Source organism: Dreissena polymorpha, chromosome 2, assembly GCF_020536995.1.
Source record: "Dreissena polymorpha isolate Duluth1 chromosome 2, UMN_Dpol_1.0, whole genome shotgun sequence".
NCBI lineage: Eukaryota > Metazoa > Mollusca > Bivalvia > Myida > Dreissenidae > Dreissena > Dreissena polymorpha.
Window position 1 is genome coordinate 21,729,626 of NC_068356.1, and position 19,789 is coordinate 21,749,414.

General features: G+C 36.6%; 1 protein-coding gene across 1 annotated transcript; it reads right to left on the bottom strand.

Annotated features, from left to right (window-relative positions):
- Positions 1-256: 256 nt before the first annotated feature.
- LOC127869581 (uncharacterized) lies at positions 257-18,862 on the bottom strand. The gene is made up of 6 exons (XM_052412235.1): positions 18,542-18,862; positions 6,906-7,054; positions 5,565-5,705; positions 4,193-5,213; positions 666-819; positions 257-274 (listed from the first exon to the last, which is right to left on the bottom strand). Exons 2-6 carry the CDS (start codon positions 6,934-6,936, stop codon positions 257-259), a joined length of 1,365 nt encoding a protein of 454 aa, XP_052268195.1. The 5' UTR covers positions 6,937-7,054; positions 18,542-18,862.
- Positions 18,863-19,789: the final 927 nt, after the last annotated feature.

Genomic DNA, 19,789 nt, shown 5'->3' on the forward strand with positions numbered 1-19,789 from the left:
CAATTAATATATGGGATACCAGACAACCTAATTTGTGTTACCAGTAAGTGATATATATTTGATAACAGATGACCTTAGGGGAGTTACCGGTAAGTGATGTATTGGATATGAAACTACTTTAGGGGAGTTACCGGTAAGTGATATGTTGGATAACATACTTCCTTAGGTGAGTTACTGGAAAAGTTATATATACACATGTATTGGATACCAGACTACCTTAGGGGAGTTAGCGGTAAGTGATATATTGGATACCAGACTAATTTAGGGGAGATACCTGAAAGTGATATATTGGATACCAGACTACCTTAGGGGAGTTACCGGTGTGTGATATATTGGATACCAGACAACCTTAAGGGAATTAACGGTGCAAGGTATTGGGGGTACAGCACTTCCCTAGGGGAGTTACCAGTAAGTGATATAGTGGAGACTTGACTTCCCAGGAGTAATAAATAGTAATAAGCAGCACTTGTATAATATCTAAGTGTTGTAGCTACCTATGTTGGTGCTAGAAAAAAACGAACAGTATGGTAAACATCATACAGATGGACATGAAATTGCCTCTCTTGCATCAATAGATGGAAGGGGCAGAATTAAAAATAAACACTGAACATTTAAAGTGAAAACTGAAAGCACTGATGTAGAAAATCTTTTCTGAAATCAGATACCATGGAAATCAGATTGCGCAGTGGACACAGTTTGATCGCTTTGCTGCAGCCTTGAATGAGATTTGAGATTTCTTCGCCGTCGTTGAGGATTCTAAAGAACAATTCACCACCAGCTTTCTGGCCATTATTCTTTTGAAATATCTCAAATATCAGCCTGAAAAAAAACAACAACATTTATATAATTAGGTTGTTGTACATGTTACAGTACTCATGCAGCTTTCACGATTTTCATTAAAAAAACACCTGAACTACAATTGTGAAATTATAATTTAGCTACCACAATTACTTTAACATATACACCTGCAAATGTTTAGCTTTCTTGACATATATCATAATTTTTTTTCATAATATCAATTTAAAACAAGAGTGCCAAACTGTCACAAGATACGCCCGTTCGAAGGTTTTGGACACCATGCTCAATGCTTGAAATGCACTAAGTGACCTCGAGACCTAGTTATTGACCAGGCATGACCCATATTAGAACTTGACCTAGATATCATTTAGACGTAACATCTGACTAAATTCGGTGAAGATCAGATGAAAACTTCTTCAATTAGAGAGCAGACACCATGCTAAATGCTTGAAATGCACTAAGTAATCTTGTGACCTCGTTTTTGACCCGGCATGACCCATATTCCAACTTGACCTACAAATAATCTAGACACAACTTCCCCCAGTAAGCCAAATATGAAGTTGCTATGTAGTTTATCAGGGTTGCCACCAACCTGATGAAATAAAATTCCCTGACTTTTCACTGACTTTTCCCTGACCAAATCTTGGTTTTCACTGACTAATTTCGGGACATATTCAGCGTCCTCCTCCAGATACAGCTGACCAAATCCACCCGTTTAATGTTTCTTTTATTCTTTAACATATAATATTTAACAACTAACAAAGCAGTACTACTTGTACACTAATCTATGCATGATGCAAGGCTATATAGTAAAAAATCAATAGTGATCATCTGCAAGTCATGATAAATGTACCTATGAAGTTTCATGATTCTAGGCCTAAGTATTCTTGAGTTATCACCTGGAAACCATTTTACAGTTTCAAGTCTAGGTGTCCTTGACCTTTGACCTAGTGACCTGAAAATCAATAGGGGTCATCTGCCAGTCATGATCAATGTACCTTTGAAGTTTCATGATGCTAGGCAGAGTTTTTTTTTGGCCCGATTTTATAGCCGAAATTTGGCTATATTCCCAATCGCAAAAAGTATACTTTTTTCTTAACCAAATTTTCAATTACTTTAAGTATAAAAAGGGCAAATAATTCTGTCGAAATGCACGCCAGAGTTATCTAACTTTGCCTGCCCAGTCCCCTCATGATAGTAAGTAAGTGTACCAAGTTTGAATGCAATAGCTTTGAAACTTTATGAGAAAAGTGGACCTAAACACAAAACTTAACCAGACGCCGATGCCAAGGTCATGACAATAGCTCATAACTTTTTTTTCAAATGACCTTGACCTTTGACCGTGTGACCTGATAATCAATAGGGGTCATCTGCAAGTCATGATAAATGTACCTATAAAGTTTCATGATCCTAGGCATAAGCGTTCTTGAGTTATCATCCGGAAACCATTTTACTATTTCGGGTCACCGTGACCATAACCTTTGACCTAGTGACCTGAAAATCTATAGGGGTCATCTGTGAGTCATGATCAATTTACCTATGAAATTTCATGATCATAGGCATAAGCATTCTTGAGTTATCATACGGAAACCATTTTACTATTTCGGGACACTGTGACCTTGACCTTTGACCTAGTGACCTGAAAATCAATAGGGGTCATCTGCGAGTCATGATCAATGTACCTATGAAGTTTCGTGATCCTAGGCGTAAGCGTTCTTGAGTTATCATCCGGAAACCATCTGGTGGACGGACGGACGGACCGACCGACCTACCGACATGTGCAAAACAATATACCCCCTCTTCTTCGAAGGGGGGCATAAAAAACCATGTTGGGGGGGGGATGTTGGGGCGGGGTATAGTGTGAGGGTGTGGTGGTCATTTATTAGATCTTTCAAAAAAAAGAGGGGGGGGGGGGGGGGGGATTCAGGGGGGAGGGGGCATGGGGGATGGTTTGGGTGGAGTCTATTATGGTATGTCAGGTAAATGTTGTTTTGTCAAAGTATCAATCAAATCTAATCATAAATAAAGAAGTTATGGCAATTTTAACAAAATTTAATAATTTGACATTGAGAGTAAAGGTCATTCAATGGTCAAGGTAAAATTCAACTTGCAAAATGAGGTCTAATGATATGGTTGTGTTGATAGTGTGGAAATACATGTACACCATAATGCAAGCATCTAAAGTTGTGTATGAAGCGTAACTAATGTTACACAAACTGTGCGATGTTGAGTTTACCAAGCAATCAGACTTCTGATTAAGGCCAAGTCAAAAAGTACTTAAGAGTAGGTTAATGTGAAGGCAAAAATAAAGTCAAGTGAAATGTATGTGTAATGGAATGGTGTTCGTCATTTATTTAAGCCTCAAAATAGTGTAGGATGCCTTATTGAGGTTATACAAAATGTGCCATTTTTACATAACCTTCTATGGACAGAAGAACAAAACAAGGGACAAAATTGTCACAAAACCAGGTTTTCATTGTGAAAAAAAAATCTGATAAAGGGAGAAAACTCAAACTGAACTTTTGAAATGACCAAAAAAAATTAACCCCCTTTGTAAGTTTTTTTTTTTTTTTTAAATCTATTTTTAGTCGTGGCGACCTTGACATTGGAGATATTGACGTGATTCTTTCGTGGGACACACCGTCCCATGATGGTGAACAAATGTGCCAAATAATTTTAAAATCTCACAATGAATGACATAGTTATGGCCAGGACAAGCTCATTTATGGCCATTTTTGACCTTTGAACTCAAAGTGTGACCTTGACCTTGGAGATATCGACGTAATTATTTCGCGCGACACACCGTCCAATGATGGTGAACAAATGTGCCAAATGATTTTAAAATCTGACGATGAACGACATAGTTATGGCTCGGACAAGCTCATTTATGGCCATTTTTGACCTTTGAACTCAAAGTGTGACCTTGACCTTGGAGATATCGACGTAATTATTTCGCGCGACACACCGTCCAATGATGGTGAACAAATGTGCCAAATGATTTTAAAATCTGACAATGAACGACATAGTTATGGCCCGGACAAGCTTATTCCGCCAGCCCGCCAGCCAGCCAGCCAGCCCGCCAGCCAGCCCGCCCGCATTCGCCAATCTAATAACCAGTTTTTTCCTTCGGAAAACCTGGTTAAAAATAACGGACAGGCCAATCACAATATTCCTCACAACATCTGTAAGTTCTGGGGGTCATTAGAACATACTACTCTTAACATTTAACAACGCCTACAAATTTCACTTACTACATAAATGTAAGTTAAATAATTTTTGTTGCATAACATCAGTGAACACGTTTAAAACTTTAAAGTAATTGAATAGTATGAAAATAAATTAAAGTGCAAAAGTTTGATTTTCTATATGGTTGAAAATAATCAACCATTCCTACCTTGACGCTAATTTGGGGCTTTCCCTCTTGATATAAGACAGACTGGTTCGCACATGTTGCAGGATGTTCAGGTCTCCAAAGGTAACAAACATGGACTGGTTTGTAGAGGGCCCAGTGGCTCGATTGACAACTTGCTGTAGAAACGGATACGCCTTCAGTCTGGCAAGCGACTGGTATATAGGGTCAGTGTACAAGCTGTAGAGGTAGTCTGCTGACAGGTTGTACAGATTGTGTAGAATTTCCCTGGTGAACATGTTACAGAGGCTCCAATCCTGGCAATGAGCTTTGTCAGCCGGACACTGGTATTGCATTGCTACACGGAATAGTTGAAGGCTTGTAGTATCTAACCAAGTGCTGTTCAAGTGTGTATCAAACCAAGTGCTGTTCAAGTGTGTTTTGAACAGTGTTTCTAGGTCATGTGGTGAAGTATTTTTGAACGCATGCCTTCCTGTTGCAATGGCCTGGGTAAAGAATGGGGAGAGATCACGAATGCGGCCACAGGAACATGATGGGAGTTTGGCGTCATAGGCGTCACACATTTGTCTTGTGATTTTTTGTATTTTCATTTTATTAAATTGATTCTTAAGTACCATTCCATGAAGCAAACCTAGAACACTCTGATATGCCGCACTTGATTCAATGGTCTCTACATGTAAACTGGAATACACAGGCTTCATCCTCTTGTGTTCCAATTTGTTTAGATAAGACTCTTTAAAGTGGTTGCCGATTGAGACAAGTTGCAGGAAACCGTGTGGTGAGAGATGGTTTCGAGCACAGGTCCCAGTGAAAGTTGGCAAGAACCTTTTCAGGTCTGGGTGACTGCGACCAAGGTTGGCATGTTCCACGACAGACTGCTTCAGGCTTGCTAACTGGTCAGATTGCATCGTTCCCATGACAGAAGGGTCACATGACATGCTGGGTGGAATGTGGCTGGTGTGTTTCATGACGTGTGAGATGTCAGACTGACCTGGCGACATAAGAACTTGTACCATTCGCAGACTGTAGCCTGGAAATGACTCACCTGAAGCATACATATTTATTATGTTTCTTAAAAACCGAATAATGAAATAAGATTTTCTTGCACATAACCTTAACCTGCATTTACAAAGTACAAAAAAGGGTAGAATTCTGATTACTTTTAGGTAAGACCAAAGGCAATTAAAGTGACCTATCATTACATAATTACTCTGAGCCTGTGGACAGGAATGACATTTCAATTAAAACTCTATTTTAATTACAGACACCAAAGAAATGGTGCATAGTATTGACTTAAGAATTTTCATAACTTATTAAGCTTAATACTTATCATCAATGTTTGAAGGTAACTTGATCATGAGACAAAATCTTCTTGACAACCAAGACTTATAATCACCTTCATGTCCAGTCACCAATTCAGGCTGATTGCAATACCCGTCCAGCTGATCTTGACCAGTGCTCATTTCTCTTGAGCCACTGACCCCTCCCATGAACTGGTCAGCCATCGTAAACAAGTCAAATATGCATGTGGTCAAACCTGCCAAATAAGTGAAAGAAACACATGGAAAACATCACATAAATGTCATATCCATGGTTACCATAGCCTATGGTTCTTGCAATAACAAATGTAATACTAGTACATGACAGTTATGTTCTTATTGTGTCTCTACTGGGCACAGCTGAGTGCACAATATTTTACCATATTTAAAGGTTGCTATTTTTATGTTCTGACAAAATATATTTATGAAAAAACTTGTTATCAGCAAGAAAATGCAAGTCAGTATCTGTAAAAATATTGAGATTGTCAAATCAACTACATATTTTTTGTAATTGATTGTACACTTTGTAATAAGAGTAACCATCAACTACTGGCATTTAAAAAGACAAGTATATTATTATGTAAACAATGCAATTCAAGAGACAGTAATATCTCTACTCCCCATGATCATTTTTAGTATGACCTTTACTGACATGACTGACTCACACATTCTGCACATGGTATCATGATGTTAATGTAAACTGCATGAAAATCCTTCAAAGGGTTAAGGAGCATCAAAGAATCATCCATTTGTCATTAAAGTATGACCTTTAGGCTTTCTAACTTACTCAGGCCATCTGCTTGCCATCTACATGAACTAGACATTTGTGCCTGGTTACATGAAACATTTTGAAGGGCTTAGTAGATATGGTGCTGACATGGAAATGAAAGCTGAAATGTTTTACCGTGAGCTTCAGCAGGTGTGACTGACACATGCCCCCTGCGTATTGTTTCAATTAACATTTGAGCAAAGTTTCATCAAAATTTAGTCTAGATTTATAATGATATTGATGGACACACAAATACTCATACTAAGGTTAGCTCAAACACTTGACCTTAAAGTGTGATCTTCACCCATAGCTGCTATGACAGACACATGGCTCTTGCACATAATCACAATTAAATAAACTTTTGAACCAAGTCCAGTGAAAATCCTTCATAGGGTATAGACCATATGAATTGGGCACAAAATCGTCTACATAAATATTATTATTGCAAAGTTAGAATAACAATTATAAATATAAACAAATATTGTTTTAATTCCATATCAATAATTCGACAGACACAATATGCTGCCCATACAGAGGCATAAAAAAAACTAATTAAAAGTTAAATATTTAAAGATTCTTCATGGGAGTCTTGAAAGAAACAAAGCCTTAAAATGTTAAAATCAGATAAATCAAATAAAAATATGCTTACAAATAAACAGAATACACGGTGATACATCCATAGTGCTCCGATGATCAGAGAATCCAGGCCGTCACAAGCTGTCATGGTTGACAGGTGCATCACTTATACACGACCACCAAATGTGCTGAATCCTTCCATGAAGCCCACTAACCCTGCCACTACAACAATCAATCACAATCTGTTATGAAATCAAAGAACTTTGTCATTTAAGGCCATGCTTAAGATATTTATATCAGTTCCCAATTTAAAAAATAATAGTAAAAATAAATAGGTTTTACATTCATTAAATATTGAACAAATATTTGTGATTGCAAGCACCAACAAAACAATATTTGAAGGTACATTAATAGATGTACAGAATAAACATGCCTTTGCAAAATTACAGTGACAAGCTTGTGTACTAAATTGATGTTAACCAGTGAATTGTAAGTTCTGCCCTTACATTAAAATCACAGACAGGCAAAGAAACACATATTGCAATATAAAATTTTTCTAAAGCAATTAATTTTGCTCACATACGGTATTGCAGTGTAATTATTGTAAAGCAATTATTTTCGCTTCGCACGCGGTTATTTTTTCTCAAATGATCACATGCTTGAGGACGTAATGATTGCTTAAATTACATAAATTGGGCATGCACACAGTGAAAAGAAATTCAAAGACAGGTATGTCACATTTCTGATTGTAATCTCCTGTTCATTAAACAAGGCAAAGTGTAAATTTGAATTATTATATAAGCATGTGGTACTAAATGACATGAAATATAAAACATTTCTGTCCCCTCAAACTTTTTCTCTTAACATCAAAAGAGCACTGCAAACACAATATTTTATGAGTTTGAAATTATTTCCCTAACTCAAAACCATTTTTTCAAAACAACATTGATATAGCCTGGAGATGTTTATTTAATTTGTTTAACAATTTTTTTTAAGGTTCTAAGTGTTTATAATTCTTACCATGTTCTTGTGTACATTTCAGTTTGATTATATTAACGATATAAACTAAATCCACCATAAGATCTGCAAAGTATTACAGTTATGCACTCAATACTTTCATTTAACATGTTTTTGTCACTGATTGTTTAGTGGCCTTTCCAATGAACAAGCAACAATTTGACATTTCTTTTTCTTTAGCAAGACTCAACAAATATGTTAAGCATGCTTTCATAAAGCAAGCACAATAGAGATAGAATAATACAACTGGTGTTCTGTTACAAACTTTACTTCCCTAAGTATCATACACTAACATAATATGTTTGTGACATTTAACTGTTTACCACTTAAGAGACATATTTTTAGGAATGTGTAGCCCCTTAGAAAGATAAATTTAATTTCATACTTTTCTTATTGGATTCAAGTTTTAAAGGCTTCATTTCCAACCCTAATTAGGTACTGATGAGCAGCAAACAGCATAAAACCTGAACAGACTGCAAGTTACTTGCAGGCTGTTCTGGTTTTATGCTGTTTGCACATAGCCATTTTCACTTTGCTTCTTAGAGGGAAAGGGTAAATGTGCATTGAGCTTAAGTTGGTCTTATGCCATATGCATATGCTACCGGCTTAGCTCCAGACCTTCATGTGTATCCACTATCAAGTCGAGCAAGGTGTCCTGGTTTCATTAGCAGACAGGGTAGGTCCTAACCAGACTGCACAGATGATGGCATAAGACCCATTTTTGCATGACAAGGCTCATCTAACAGATGACACTTGATGGAAGAAAAGATCACAAAAACCATAAATGTCTGAAGACATGCATTTTCTATAAGACATAATTTCATTTACTGCTATATGGTCTATTTCAATTTGCCATGTAACACTTCAATATGATTAATTATTCTTGAATGGATGAATCAACCAGTGCTCCAGCTAGGATTTGTAAAGGGCAGGGGGGGCTTTTTTGTCAAAAGAGCACTTCCAACGCGCAGTATTTTGTCAAAAGGGCACTTTCCAGCGCGCTGGCGTTTCTGGAATGCCTCCTGTTGCATGTTTATTTATGTTATTAATTATTGTTAGAATCTATTATTCCCATTATTATTAAACCATTAAATTATAATGTCTACAATGAGAAATAAATTAATTACAATGTAATAAGAGATTTATTAATAATCATATGTAAACAAGAGCTTTCAGAGGACAGCGCGTTCGACTATTCGAGTGCTTGACAGTAAAACGTAAGACATCATGGGGAAATTGTTCATATTCAATAATTGACGATCTTTCAAAAATAAAAAAAGGAAAAATAAATTATCTTTAAAGGGGGTGGGGGGGTGGGGCGGGGAGTTGAGAGGGGGTATAATGTATGGTGTGGTCATTTATTAGATGGTCTTTCAAAAATAAAAACAGGAAAAAAAAAATGGGGGGGGGGGGTAGGGGGGGAGTAGGGGTGGGGTGAGAGGCGGGTATAATGTGGGGTGGGGTAATTTATAAGTTGATGTTAAAAAAAAATTGGGGGGTAGGTTGGGGGGTATAATGTGGGGTGTGGTAATTGATGAGATGATGTTTAAAAAAAAATAAAAAAATTGGGGGGTAGGAGGTTGGGGGGGGGGGGGGGTAAAGGGATTCTCGGTAGGGGCGTGGGGTATTGTTTGGAAGGAATTCATTGTGGTATTCAGGTAAGTGTTGTTTTGTCAAAGAAATAATAAAATGTGATAATAAATAAAGAAGTAATGGCAATTTAAGCAAAATGTTCAATTATCTAAGTGTATAAGGGGCCATAATTATGTCAAAATGCTTGATACAGTGGTCTGCTCTTGTTTATAGGTTGGGGTCATGTTGGTTAACAAGTATGCAAAATATAAAAGCAATATGTCAAAGGATATAGGAAATATTTGGGTAGTACGCAAAGTTTAACATAGATTTATCAATAATATGCATATTCTAAGTATAAAAGAGGCAATAATTCTGTCAAAATACTTGATACAGTTGTTTGCTCTTGTTTACAGGTTGGGGTCATGATGGTAAACAAGTATGCAAAATATGAAAGCAATATGTCAAGGGACATTGAAAATATTTGGGGTAGTACGCAAACTTTAACATTTGCTGCATATTCTAAGTGGAAAAGGGGCCATAATTATGACAAAATGCTTGATAGAGTTGTCTGCCATTGTTTATAAGTTGGGGTCATGTTGGTTAACAAGTATGCAAAATATGAAAGCAATATGTCAAGGGACAATGATAATAATTGGGGTAGTACGAAAACTTAAACAGTTGCACGCTAACACTAACGGAAACGCCGAATACGGGGTAAGTAGGATAGCTCCACTATATATATTTCATATATAATAGTCAAGCTAAAAAGGGCAGTGGAGCCCTAGGAAGGGCAGGGCGGAGGTTCAGAGGGGCAGAGCGGGGTGCCCTTCAATTTAGGCCTAGCTGGAGCACTGTCAACTTAATAAAGACTAATTTGAAAAAAAATCTTTTAGACTCTTAAACTTAACTTTGCCGTTTCATCATTCTTTTCCTCCATGCATGTATGGTTTAATTGATGAAAAATTGATATGAATGCAGATAATTAAATAAATTTGCAAGATGACAAAAGCCGTTGACAAATATTTATATATTGCATAATAATTAGCATAGCATAATGAGTATAAGACGAATGCAGAGGCTTAATGCAGCAAAATTTATTGCTACAATAAACATAAACAAGAGTGCCAAACTGTCACAAAATACGCCTGTTTGAAGATTTTGGACAACTTGATAACTTTACCATTTGAGTGGCAAAATGATATAGTTTTGAAGATTAAGCAGCGCATATTTGAACTTGACCTACATATCATCTAGACACAACTTCTGACCAAATTTAGTGAGGATCAGATGAAAAGTACATCAATTAGAGAGCGGACACCATACACTAAGTGACTCCATGACCTAGATTTTGACCTGGCATAACCCATATTCGAACTTGACCTAGATATTGTCTAGATACAACTTCTGACCAAGTTTGGTGAAGATCGATGAAAACTACTTCAATTAGAGAGCAGACACCATGCTCAATGCTTGAAATTCAATAAGTGACCTTGTGACCTAGTTTTTGACCCGGCATGACCCATATTAAAACTTGACCTAGATATCATTCAGACACAACTTCTGACCAAATTTGGTGAGGATCGGATGACAACTACTTCAATTAGAGAGCGGACACAATGCTAAATCCTTGAAATGCACCAAGTGACCCTGTGACCTAGTTTTTGACCCTGCATGACCCATATTCAAACTTGACCTAGATATTGTCAAGTTTAGTGAAGATTTGATGAAAACTACTTCAATTAGGGAGCGGACACCATGCCAAACCCCTGAAATTCGCTAAGTGACCCCATGACCTAGTTTTTGAACCAGCATGACCCATATTCGAACTTGACCTAGATATTGTCTAGATACACTTTCTGACCAAGTTTGGTGAAGATCTGATGATTACTATTTGAATTAGAGAGCGGACACTGCTGTGGACGCCGCCGCCCCCCTGCCGAGGGTGAAACTATAATACGTCAAGTTTTGAAAAACGGGCGTATTAAAACAAGACATAGCCATACAGCAAAGATGCCACATTGTCTCAAAACTTCTCTAAGAGGGGTGTCATAAAAAAGCTGACGAACGGAATTAACAGCCCTGATAGTACTGGTATACATGTATTTATCAAACACAAACATTACACCAAGCTTGGTTCTAAGTTCATTAGAAAATCTGTTTAAAATGCTTAATTACCATCTATTATGAAAAACGTACATAATCCCTAAGTCACAGAGACTATTGCAAGAGTTAACGCATTTTTCTGTTAATATTTCAGTCCAACCAGATTGAATTAATTTACTGCAATATTCACTACTTCTGAGAACTTAAGAGCTGAACTGAACAGGGGTCAGCATGCACAAAGCAAGACACCCAGTATCATACCAGACCCTAAAATTCTATAAATATTTGGCTTTCTTCTTCTTCTGATACAGCACTCCTTTTAAAATTATTTACATAATTGCATTTACAGGTGGATAGAATTAAAGGGGACAATGACAGCAAGAAGAGTAAAGGTTTTGAAAATTTCTACTGTGGCTTCCTTATGTTGGGATGTAGTGAGTTCCATTGGATTACTGATCTTGGGTAGAATGAGAACTTATAGGGAGTCTTTTGAGGTTTGCATCTGTCGAAAGCAATTAATACTGCTGAGTCTGGATCGGCGAGCTACAGGAGATTATCAGGAGGAGTGATGGCATCTACATGGTGAATAATTTTATATAGCATGATTGTCTATCATATTTATTTTAGCTTTTTATGTGGCTTATCTAATTTAGGCCTCAGCTATTGCTTTGTAAGCATGATAACTTTTGATGAGCTAAATTTTAAGTTGCAGCGAACAAATCCAAGTGCCTGGTTTGCATTAATAGTGATTGAGTTAATATGTTTATCACATTTTCCAGCACTTTGTTCTTCTATGTGACACTTTTCCAACAGGAACAACATGGTTATCTTTTTGGGCCATTTGATCTATTCTATTTTTCTCCATTAATGCTATATTAATATGTGTACAAACTTATTTCAGAATTTAAATTATCAATACAAAATCAATTATGTGATGTTAATAAATTTTATGAATGTGATGATTTGGCCGACAACATTTAATACAGTGCCAGGAAATTTTGCTACTGTAAGTTTTTTTTTGGGTTGTGGGGGAAGGGGCCTTTAGCCCTTATGTGGGGGAAATTTGACGTGGGGATTTTCCACTTTGGAGAAAAATTGTGCGCGTGGGAATTTTTGCCGCGTTCCACTTTTTGGAGGATTTGTTTACTTACTCTCTCATTATTACAATACATTTGTACATGTTTGCACTATATTCATTGTTTTTTTTCATAATTTATTACGTTTTGCAAGATTAAATTGAAATAGAATTGAGATATTATAATCATGAGACACATCTATTAAAAAAAATAAAAAATAAATTTTTTTTTTTTTTTAGGGGGAATTTTTAGTTCTGAAAGGGGAAAAAACCAGCCTAGTTTGGTGGGGGAAGACGCCGATATTCGGCGTCTGTTCAAGGTTTTTCCCAGGCCATTTAAGCGCCCCTTGCTGGGGCGCTTGAATTTCGAAATCAGAGTACCAGGGGCGCTTGAAATTTTCCAACCTGTGTGTTTTTCAGTGAAAGAAAGTGGAGAGTGTAAAAAAAAAATCAAAAGTTTCTCTATCAGTGTATCAATATTCCCTGTTTTAAAAGAGCACTCGGTACCTACTTTCACAAGTAATCGCCATAAACACCACATGGGGTAATGGATAATGCATTGATAAGAGAATTGCATGATACGCGTATAGATTATTCTATAAGCCACATTACACAGTCATTTAAATGCAGACAAGGATGCATCACGTAACTTTCCAGTCGTCAAACTGTGATGTTTATCGTTCAATCGGTTACGCGAATGCTTATGAGGGCGGGGTTACCTATCGACCATTATTTTTGATTGACGTCGGGCAACGTCGCAACGTTAAAATATGCTTGCTTCAAATTAGTATTGCAAATATATTTTGTGTCGAATCTTTTTCTCAATTAAAAAAAGCGCAAAAATTATGCAGCATGTGCAACGTCGCGTGTATCGTTTTAACAAGCACACAACACGTCAGAGGATTGACGCATGTTCAGAGGCAAAATTTCATCAAATCTATTAATAGTCACTTAAAATTTATTTGATACTATAGAAAAATGGCAAGGTTTGTTCAAAAGAAATAATTGAGAGCTTTTATCGTAAATATTTACCAGAAAGTGATTTATAAAAACGGAATAAACGTGATTATCGGAAAATAAAAAGAATCTTGAATAGTAGTAAGTATGCAGTAATAGAGTCGGGTTGAAACGGATGTATTGGAGAATCGTTCGAGTCAGGATTTTACTGTCAGTAAGGGAAAGTTTTAAAACAATTAAACAATAAAAAAAAAATATATATTTTTAAATGACAGGGGGATTTTTTGAAGTCATAGCGCACCAAATGATGTCTTTTGACGCTGTTTTTCTTTGAGTTAAAATGCACCACAGAACGTTAATTGACACGTTAAATTTTTAAAAAATCAACGTCGGGAGGGGACACCCCTCCCGAACCACCCCTATCAGCCCCGGGGTTCCTGACAAAAATCCTGTGGAAAGCACTGTTGTTATATAAGGTAAAAAAAACCTGACTGTCCATAATGGCGTACAACATGTCACTGTGGCAAGGAAGTTTTGCAGGTGTCACATTCCAGCGATTTGTTCTTTTATGTGACACTTTTCCCACAGGAGCACAATGGCCAACTTGTTGGGCCATTTGCTTTTATTGTCTTTTTTATGTTCCCAAACGATTTTTTCCTATTTATAATAACAATAAAAACTCAAGTATGTGTTTAGTAAATGATTGTGATCATTTAAAGGTTATATTTTCTATTCTATTTCTGAATATGTTTCATTTAATTATGTTAACATCTAAATTAAATTTAAGTATTTGCATGTACTTTTTCTTAAGCTAGTTGATATAATAAATATATAATATACATATACATCAGATCTCCAGATAAGGTTTTGTGAAATTCTTAAATTACTACCAGATTTTCAAAAAGAATTCTTAACTCTGAAATTTTATTTTTAACGTTACTACTAAGTGTCGGAAAATAATTCTTATTTTTTCTAAATGACCTAAAAATAAATAATAATGGTTATTTTCATGCAAAAAAATCCAAATAAACATACTAGCAACGTTATTTATACGAGTTCAACAGTGTCTTTTCAGTATTATACAATTTTATTTTTCCAATACCTTCATATGCCCAAACTGTGCTTAGATTGCATGCCTTAGATGAATTTTTACATATTTCACATTTAAATGGGTCTCCCCTTCAATCTTTTCAACGATTAGCCACGGGACTTGTCTCTTCCACTCGTTCAATGTTTTTTGTGTGTGTTTAAGTTTGGACCCGTCGTGTCGCGTTTTTGTTTAGCTTTTTCGGCTGTGTCGGCAACTGAACATACAACATCGTATAAGATCTTTTCTATAATGTCTTTCTAAACATCTAACTTCGGCTCACTTTGCGTACAATATGTTCAAAGCGTGTTTTTGGACGCTTTGCAGTTTTTTTAGGACCCTCTCTCGGTCTCCGCCATTGTTTTTTGACAAATAGACTGTATACACCGCTTTCATTGGAAAAAAATGCGCTTTGTTAAACAAACCCGATAACCATTCTATATAAGCACCGCAAAGATCTTTAATACGCGAAAAGAACTCAATGAAAATCTATACGAATCGATGTTAAAATAATATTCGTAACTTGATTTTTTAATTCTTAATGATACGACAATATTTTAAATAAATATGTAACGGAGTTGAAAATAATTCGTAATTACGAAAATACGACCCTTATCTGGAGCTCTGTACATCCATGTTCAAACAAGGGCTGTTTGTAAACATGCATGCCCCCCATATGGGCTGTCAGTTGTAGTGTCAGCCATTGTGTGAATACATTTTTTGTAACTGTGACCTTGACCTTTGACCTAGTGACCTGAAAATCAATAGGGGTCATCTGCAAGTCATGATTAATGTACCTATGAAGTTTCATGATCTTAGGCCTAAGTATTCTCGACTTATCACCCGGAAACCATTTTACTATTTCAGGTCACCGTGACCTTGACCTTCGACCTAGTGACCTGAAAAGGGTCATCTGTGAGTCATGATCAATGTACCTATGAAGTTTCATGATCCAAGACCTAAGCGTTCTTGAGTTATCATCTGGAAACCATCTGGTGGACGGATATACATACGGACGGACCGACATGAGCAAAACAATATACCCCCTCTTCTTCGAAGGGGGGCATAATCAAAATGAGATAGCTCTAATGAATCACAGGGATCGTTAAGTAAAAAATACTCTTTTATACTATATACATATATACAAGGGATACAACTGTCAAATTTACTGCACAACATCATGGTCTAAACAATAGCAAAAAAATCGCTTCAAAAGCAATAATTACACCAAAAAAACTGTATAACAACAGCTCAGACATTTATCTATCAGATAATAACTATGTTTATAGCAATAAAAGTGGTCATAGTTGTGTTTGAAACGAAAGTTTAATGAAAAACGGTAAAATTTTCGAAATGCGACACAGGTGTGCACACCCACTTTGACACATTTTGTTTCATAATTTAATAAATACAGAGAAGTTGAGCAAATTTTACCTTGTTTTATTATCCATAGACACTTTATTAATCAAAGTAGACACCTTCCATAATTGCATGTAACTTCATATATGTAAAACACCGTAAATATTAAATTTGTTTACATTTCTACTATCTTCAAGGATTTGTATGCAATTTGTCAGGTAATGTTACGTGGAACGTGAATGGCTGGATTTATTACTGCAGTGGAATTTCAACCAATCAAATCGCATGTTAGAAATACATGTGAACTATCCAAAATGAAAGTAAAACATTGTCATTGTGAAATTGAAGCAGGTTGATATGAATTTCTAGCAAAATATGCTCACTAAATAGTAATTATGTTTTATTTTACTATGAAAAAAAACAACTATCCAAGGAATATGTACCAGCAAAAGAGCTGTAGTGAAATAAGGTCACTTCCAACAGCCTTGCTGTTGGGCTAGCTCTTTAGCGACGTGGTTTAAGTGTCTGACTACCACTCTGGAGGTCGTGGGTTCAATCCCCGGCCTGAGCTCAGTATTTTCACATTAATGGCGACGAGGATGAGATAAAATTCATGTAAGCAACTCTATGGGGTACCTTTTGGGGAATTTAAGGTGGGTTATAGTGGTCATATAGATTGTGTGCATGTATATTTGTATAGTGGACCATCAAGGTCATAGATATTGTTTACTGTTTGTGTCATTTGAATAAAAATATTTAAAAGGATTAAAGGGTATTGAGTGTGATTGAGGATTGTTTTATTAATCTTATTCAATACTGTGAAAATTTTAAAATGTCAATAAGCATAAATTTTGCGGATGTGGAAGAGTTAATGGCTTTACTTGGAGTGTCTGAAAAGCAGGCACGCGACATTGTGAGGAAACGGAAAAAGCATGGTTATCTCGACATGCATATGTTGAGCGAGATATTGGATGATGAAACTTCTGACTTGTTCGGTCAGATTGATTTCAGCAAGGAAGACACGGCGGATGATAATGTTGTATCTGAAGGTGAACAACAAGACGGCAAGCAAAGGATTGCGGGCTTCCAGTTGCCCCATCTTGTCCACAAAGGAGTTGAACAACAAGATGGCAAGGAAGGGATTGCGGGCTTCACATTGCCCCATCCCGTCCAGAAACTGATGAGTTTAGCAGAAGTTGTATCTCCTAAGAAAGAGAAAGGGATTGTGGGTTTCCAGTTGCCCCATCCCGTCCAGGAACTGATGAGTTTAGCAGAAGTTGGATCTCCTACGAAAGAGAAAGAGATTGCGGGCTTCCAATTGCCCCATCCTGTCCAGAAATTGATCAGTTCTGCAGAAGTTGGATCTCTTAAGAAAGAGAAAAATACGGAACTTGAGAGTTTATTTGCGACTCAGCTGTCCGTAAAGCCGAAGGTCCTTAAAAATGCCCTGCAAGGTAATCTGGAGCTAGCAGATAGCCTACCGAATCCTCCTGTTAGTAAGAACAATAAAAACCCATCTGTCAACACAAAGCCGGGTCCTGGTAATCCACTCTGGAGGTCGTGGGTTCAATCCCCGGCTTGAGCTCAGTATTTTCACATTAATGGCGACGAGGCAAAAAAGAACTGTGAATGCGGGAATGGGTCTGAGCTGTTTAATGGTTTCTGGGAGGGCCATGCGGATGCAAGACATGCTGTAGCGGGCGTGTCTGGGCCTTGAAACATTAAAAGGGGGAGGAGTGTAGTAAAATAAGGTCACTTCCAACAGCCTTGCAGTTGGGCTAGCTCTTTAGCGACGTGGTTAAAGTGTCTGACTACCACTCTGGGGGTCGTGGGTTCAATTCCCGGCCTGAGCTCAGTATTTTCACATTAGAGCTTTATAACAAAGGAATACGAAAATTACTTCTAGAATTCTCAGTTTTCAGCTGTGCACACCTGTGTCCAAGTAAGGATTTTTGAGCATTTTGAATTAAAATTTCTCTCTTAGTTCAATGAAAAACTTGTACTTTATTGCCAAGTGTATTATTTTCTGAAAGATAAATGTCTTGGCTGTTGTAATACAGTTTAATTGGTGTTTTTATTGCGTTTGGAAGCAAATTTTTCGCTATTGTTTACACCATGGTTGTGTGCAGGAATTTTCACAGTTGCATCCCTTGTATATATATGTAGTATAATAGAATATTTTTACTTAACAGTCCCTATGTAATGAATAATGTATTTTAAAGGTTATTTGTGGAAATTTAAAAAGAAGAACGTATATTTTACTTACATCACGACATTCCATTTATGAATCAAAAGCAATAAGAAAATAAAATTTGAATTAAAATCATAATATAAGCATTGTGCCTACAGCACGTGCGATACGATATTTGATGATGACGACCTTTCGCCTTTAGGTGACCCTGACATTGACAATCTTTGTCATTGAATACGGTTATCATGGTATTTATCACGTAGACAATTTAATGATTCCTCATTGAAAGTCTCTGGGATTTTAATTATGGTGCTTTAATAAAAAAAAATTGAACATATATTTTACCTGTGATTGTAGTCATTCAGGGGGCCAGTCATTCACAATGCTACACGCTTTCCTATGTTGACAGCCAGTTTACGGATCTTACACGTGTATACAACGTTATATTCACACCGGTCATAATATGCCCCGAATGAAGTCCATCCGGTCACAAGATAAACCGGCCTAACTTTCAAACATAGTCCTTATTGTGTAAAACAAAAAAGTATAAGACCGGTCACACGAAGCGAAACCGGAATCATTCTATAAAAATCAAGAGATTGTCGAGCAATATGGTCCCCTACCGGTGAAACCCCACCATTGTCAGATTTATTCCTACCATAACCCAAATTCGACGACACCTAAATTCGACGATGTTCTATTTTTATCGGTTTAAATTTAAATGGATGATTATATTGTCTTGGTATCATTTCAAAGAATTACAGCCGAGTTAAAAAATAATAATTTTGTGATATAAGTTTTTTCATTATTTGCTAAATATTGCTTTATGTAACCGTTATATCGTCGAATTTGGGTCACACCGGGATATATTTGTTGCCATTGCAACCAGAATTCTTGACGTAGGAACATAATGAAATGACGTGCATAATCTCCATATTGCCATCTATCCATGTTTCAAGTTTGACAAAATATTAAGAACTCTTAAAGTTATCGCAGGATCCAGAAGAGTGACTGACTTAAGAGCAATTTGTTTCAAATTCGGTCACACGAGGTCAAACGCTATTTCAATAGGTCAAATACTAGTATATGTCAACAGGTCAAATAAAGAACCTGTGAGTACTACAAAAGTTAAATATAATGCACAACTGATGATTTCTTAGCCAAGTTAGAAACTGGTTCGTGTGGAATGAGCACAATGGTCGCAAATGGGTTTGGCAGGATTCCTTGTTCGGGAATTTTGAAACCTTGGAAACAGTCTTAACATTACAACTTTAGCAAAATCAGCATGATTCTTGTTCAGAACATTTGTTTTTTTGATATCTCCTACGAATTAGATAGCCCTTCCATTCTGTTAGCATCCTGGGCCAGCCAGTTTTCCTGATTTATGAACTCTCTTAAAGTCGCACATTTGGCCATAATAAAACTAGATCAAAACTTATGTTCTTATGATGGTACCGGTCTGTTGACAAACATACCTCCTGACGGATGACAATGTTCCTTATACAATCAAATCTTTTTAACATTTATTTTTCAAAGGTGTTTAGTGTATCAAATTTGTGTAGAATGCAAAAGTTATTAAATGTGTACACTACA

What these genes read in the sequence shown, in the direction of transcription:
- LOC127869581 (XM_052412235.1), bottom strand. Translation starts at nt 6,936, where the DNA reads ATGGATGTATCACCGTGTATTCTGTTTATTT. An exon ending in ACCGTGTATTCTGTTTATTT is followed by an intron (nt 5,706 to 6,905) that starts GTAAGCATATTT and finishes CTTATTTGGCAG; the next exon opens with GTTTGACCACATGCATATTT. An exon ending in ATTGGTGACTGGACATGAAG is followed by an intron (nt 5,214 to 5,564) that starts GTGATTATAAGT and finishes TGTATGCTTCAG; the next exon opens with GTGAGTCATTTCCAGGCTAC.